This window comes from Lepidothrix coronata, unplaced genomic scaffold (assembly GCF_001604755.1).
Source record: "Lepidothrix coronata isolate B3197 unplaced genomic scaffold, Lepidothrix_coronata-1.0 Scaffold330, whole genome shotgun sequence".
Classification (NCBI taxonomy): domain Eukaryota; kingdom Metazoa; phylum Chordata; class Aves; order Passeriformes; family Pipridae; genus Lepidothrix; species Lepidothrix coronata.
The window spans coordinates 406,136-410,557 of record NW_016690510.1 but is presented as its reverse complement, the minus strand read 5'-3'; the positions used below and the strand labels follow the sequence as shown (position 1 = coordinate 410,557).

The following is a 4,422-nucleotide window of genomic DNA, read 5'->3' as shown; positions in this document are numbered from 1 at the left end:
CCAGCCCCAGAGCCCACCCAGGAGCCCACCCATCCCTCGGAGCCCTCCTGTCCTCTCACCCCAAGGTCTCGGCCACGCCCAGGAGTCACCGAGCCCCCCCTCACCTGCCGAGGCGTTGGCAGTGCTGGTGACAGTGTCGGTGACGGTGCCGATGTCGGCGACAGCGGCGGTGACAGTAGCGGTGTCGGTGGCGCTGGTAGCCGCGATGACAGTGCCGGCGGTGCCAGCGGTGCCAGTGGCGGTGCCAGCGGTGGCAGCGGTGCCAGGTGCCAGCGGCGCGGGGGGCAGGGCCACCGCACACCCCGCCGGACTCTCGTCCCAGCCGTCGCGACAGTCGCGAGCGCCGTCGCACACGGCGACCTCGGCCACGCACGAGCCGTCGGGGCAGGGCACGGTGCCGGGGGCGCAGGCGGCCCGCGCTGGGGACACGGGGCAGCGGTGACACCGCCGCCGTGGGGAGAGGTCTCCGAAGGTGGGGCGTCCCGGGGTCGGGGGTCCCCGGGCGGGGGGTGCCGAGAGGAATCCCCAAAACGGGGGTTCTCAAAGAGGGGTCTGGGTGGTCCCGGGATGGAGGGGCCCCCAAAGGGAGGGTCCATGGGTGGGAACTGCAGGGTGGAGGGTCCCCAAAGGGGAGTCCGTGTAGGGGATGGTGCCGGGGGGGAGTCCGGGGTGGGGGAGTTACGAGGTGGGGGGTGCCGAGGTGGGGGGGTCCCAGGGTGAGGGTGGTCCTCAGGTGGGGACCCAGGGTGGTCCCAGGGTGGAGGGGCCCAGAGTTGATGCCCAGGTCGGGGGTCCCAGGTCGGGATTTCCAGGACTGAGAGTCCCAGATGGGGCTCCCGGGGTGGGGGATCCCAGGGGGTCGCAGGGTCGGGGTTCCCCAGTCGGGAGTCCCAGACGCGGTTCCCAGGGTGGGGGCCCCCCCGTGCCCCTCACCGGGACAATTGGCCTCGTCGGTGCCGTCGGGGCAGTGGCGGCGGCCGTCGCAGAGCGCGGCGGGGGGGTGGCAGCCCCCCCCGGGGCACGGCAGGTGCCCCTCGGGGCAGGAGCAGCCGCGCTCGTCGCTCCCGTCCCCGCAGTCGTCGCGGCCGTCGCAGCGGTGGGGGAAGGGGACACAGCGGCCCCCCGCGCACCTGAACTGCCCCGGCCCGCACCGGGGGGCACAGCCTGCGGGGAGGGGACCCCCGTGTGGGGCACGGACACTCCCACCGTGGGCTACGGACACCCCACAGTGGGGCACAGGCACCCCCGCAGTGGGAACAGACCCCCACGACTGGGGGACTCAGATCCCCCCATTATGGGGCACAGACTCCCCCCAGGGTGGTCCATGGACCCCATGGTTGTGGAGCTCAGGGACCTTTGCTATGGGGCACAGACTCCGAGGGTTGTGGGGCTCAGACCCCTCCTGTGGGGCACAGGCACTTCTCTGGTTCTCTGGGACCCCCAACTCCCCCCCAGTTGCCGGGACCCCTGGCTGCTGCCGTGGGACACAGACCCCAGAACTGGGGGGCTCAGACGCGTCTCTGGTTCCCCGGGACCCCAAGCTCCCCCGTCCCGGCCCCCCCCGGCCCCCCGGGGTCACTCACCCGCCTCGTCCGAGTGGTCCCCGGGGGGACAGTCGAGCCGCCCGTCGCAGACGCGGGCGGGGGGGAGGCAGAGCCCCCCGGCACAGGCGAACTCGGGGGGGGCGCAGGGCTGCGGGGGACACCCCGCCTCGTCCCAGCCGTCGGGGCAGTGGGTGACACCGTCACAGCGGGCCCCCCAGGGCAGGCAGCGCCCGCCGGGGCAGCGGGGCTGGTGGGGGGCGCAGGGGGGGTCGCACAGCTCGTCCGAGCCGTCACCGCAGTCGTCCTCGTTGTCACAGAGCCAGGCCCCCGGCACGCAGAGACCCCCCTCCCGGCAGCGGAACTCCCACGGGGCACAGCCGGGGACGGCGGGACACGGGGACGGGGTCGGGGGGCACTGCCAGCGCCCCTCGAGACACGTGCTGGGGGGACAGATCAGACACACGGGGGGCCGGGGGGCCCAGTGTCCCGGTGTCCCCATGTCCCGGTGTCCTGGTATCCCAGTGTCACAGTGTCCTGGTATCCCAGTGCCCAGCTATCATGGTGTCCCAGTGCCTGGGGGTCCCAGTATTCCCATATCCCAGTGTCTCCATGTCCCAGCGTCCTAGTGTCCCAGTATCCCCATATCCCAGCATCTCTGTCCCAGTGTCTTGGTGTCCCAGTGTCCCAAGATCCCAGTGTCCCAAGATCCCAGTGTCCCCATGTCCCTGTGTCCCAGCATCCCAGTGCCCCAGTATCCCGGTGTCCCAGTAGCCCCCGTGCCTCACCAGTTGCTGCAGCCCTGGGTCACGGTGGCTCCAGCCGGGAAGGCAAACCCGTCCCAGAAGCAGGGACAGGAGGGGGGGTCCACACACGCCCCGTCTGCCGGGGGTGAGGGGGACACGGGCTGGCACCAGGACCTCCCCCGGCCCTCCCCCGGCCCCCCCGGGCCTCATCCAGCCCCCTCCCCCGCCCCCTCCCTGCCCCAGCCCCCCCTCCTCCGGCCCCTCCCTCAGCCCCCTCCCAGCGCCCCCCAGGCCCCCTCAGCCCCTGCCCCCTTCTCACCGTGCAGGACCCTCCCGGGGGGGCAGAAGCACCCCTCGAGACACTCCAGGGCCCCGCAGAGCTCGGGGGGGTCCCGGCCGAGGTCGCGGCAGGTGGGGGGGCAGGGGGGGCCGCAGGGGTTGTACTCCTGCCCCCCCTCGCACTGCAGCGCTGCAGAGAGGGGGGGTTTAGGGGGGCTGGGACCCCCCAACACACATCCAGGACCACCCATGACCCACAGCCTGGGATCCCCCCGACCCACATTCAGGACCCCGTGACCCACAGCCCGGATTCCCCTCCCACCCCACGGGGGGCTCCTGCGCCCCCAGACCCATCGCCCGGACCCCATCCCTGGCACACCCCATGGGGGCCTCAGCCTGGACCCCTCTGTGTCCCCCGGTACCCCCCAGCTCCCCTCGGACCTTCGGGACCCCTCTGACTCCCCCTCCCCGGGCTCACGGCACAGCCCCTGGCTCAGGGTGGGGCTGGGACCCCTCGACCCCCCGGCCCGCCCCGGTGCCCCCCGGTGTGGGCACTCACGGCACAGCCCCTGGCTCCGCCAGCGCAGGGGTCTCCCCCGACGGCCGCACTCCTCGGCGTAGGCGGCCAGGGCCGTGCACAGACACTCGCAGTCCCCCCCGCTGTCACACCTGGGGACACGCCGTGGGACGGGGCCCGGGAAGTGCCCCTGGGGCCTGGGGACCCCCCGACCCCCCCAAACTCACCCGCAGGCGTCGAACAGGCACCACTCGTAGAAGCGCTGGGGGGGCACCAGGTCGTGGCAGGGGGCAAAGAGCTGGTGCCGCAGGACCCCGCAGCGCCCCCGCGCCCAGGCTGCGCGCTGCGGGCTGTCCTGAGGGGGACACACCCCTTCAGACCCCCCGTGTCCCCGTCCCCCCCTTGATGTCCCCCCATCCTCCCCCGTGTCCCCCTGTGTCCCCCTCATCCAGTCACGGTGTCCCCCACATGGTCCAGGCCGAGTGCTGGGGGCCGTCCTGGGGGGGACACACCCCGTCAGCCCCTGTGTGTCCCCCCATCCACCCCCCCGTGTCGCCCTGTGTCGTCCCATCCACCTCCTGTGTCCCCCTGTCCATGCCCTGTGCCAGGCCCCCATGTCCCCCCGTGCCCCCCCGTGTCCCCCTGTCAGCCCCCCATGTCTCCCCGTCCCGCACGTCCCCCGTGTCCCCCCGTACGTCGCAGGGGTGCTGGCGGTGCCCGTCGGCCTCGGGGCAGAGGGGGCTGAGGCGCCAGGAGTCCCCGAAGATCTCGGGGGTCGCCTCGAGAGCCCCCTCCCGGCTCCCGAAATCGTTCTCGGCGTCGCCGTCGAAGTTCCCGCAGAGCCCGGCCAGGCGCCCGCGGAGCCGCGGGGACACGCGCACGTACACGCGGGTCCCTGGGGGGCACCGGGGGGGCCGGGGTCCCCCTGTCACCCATGGCACCAGGGACCCTCCCCATGGCACAGGGGACCCGCCGTGGTGACCCCTCCATGGCACCACCAGCATCAGTTTCCCCCCCATGCCCCCCCCGTACCGGGGACCCCCCTGCACCCTACTCTGGTCTCACCTCTGTTCCAGAGCCCCCCCACTCCGGTGCCACCCCTGTGCCCTGGAGGGGGGTCCCACCTGTCTCCCAGCAACCCCCCAGTCCCATGGCCTCCCCATATCCCCCCACGGCCCCCCGGGGGTCTCACCTCCGTCCCACAGCACGGCCACCCCCATGGCCCCCCCGACTCCCCCATGGTCCTCCGGGGGTCTCACCTCCATCCCACAGCACGGCCACCCCCATGGCCCCCCCGACTCCCCCATGGTCCTCCGGGGGTCTCACCTCCATCCCACAG

General features: G+C 73.4%; 1 protein-coding gene across 1 annotated transcript in view; it reads right to left on the bottom strand.

The window, feature by feature from the left end:
- Positions 1 to 4,422, bottom strand: part of SSPO (SCO-spondin) — a gene marked incomplete at its 3' end in the record, with an annotated part of 18,123 nt that overhangs the window by 4,639 nt on the left and 9,062 nt on the right. The window contains exons 13-20 of the mRNA XM_017838278.1: positions 3,779 to 3,978; positions 3,311 to 3,438; positions 3,126 to 3,235; positions 2,607 to 2,756; positions 2,330 to 2,423; positions 1,584 to 1,984; positions 934 to 1,164; positions 105 to 419 (exon numbers count right to left, since the gene is read on the bottom strand). Of these exons, the coding sequence (XP_017693767.1) occupies positions 105 to 419; positions 934 to 1,164; positions 1,584 to 1,984; positions 2,330 to 2,423; positions 2,607 to 2,756; positions 3,126 to 3,235; positions 3,311 to 3,438; positions 3,779 to 3,978 (1,629 nt within the window). The remainder of the gene's footprint in view (positions 1 to 104; positions 420 to 933; positions 1,165 to 1,583; positions 1,985 to 2,329; positions 2,424 to 2,606; positions 2,757 to 3,125; positions 3,236 to 3,310; positions 3,439 to 3,778; positions 3,979 to 4,422) is intronic.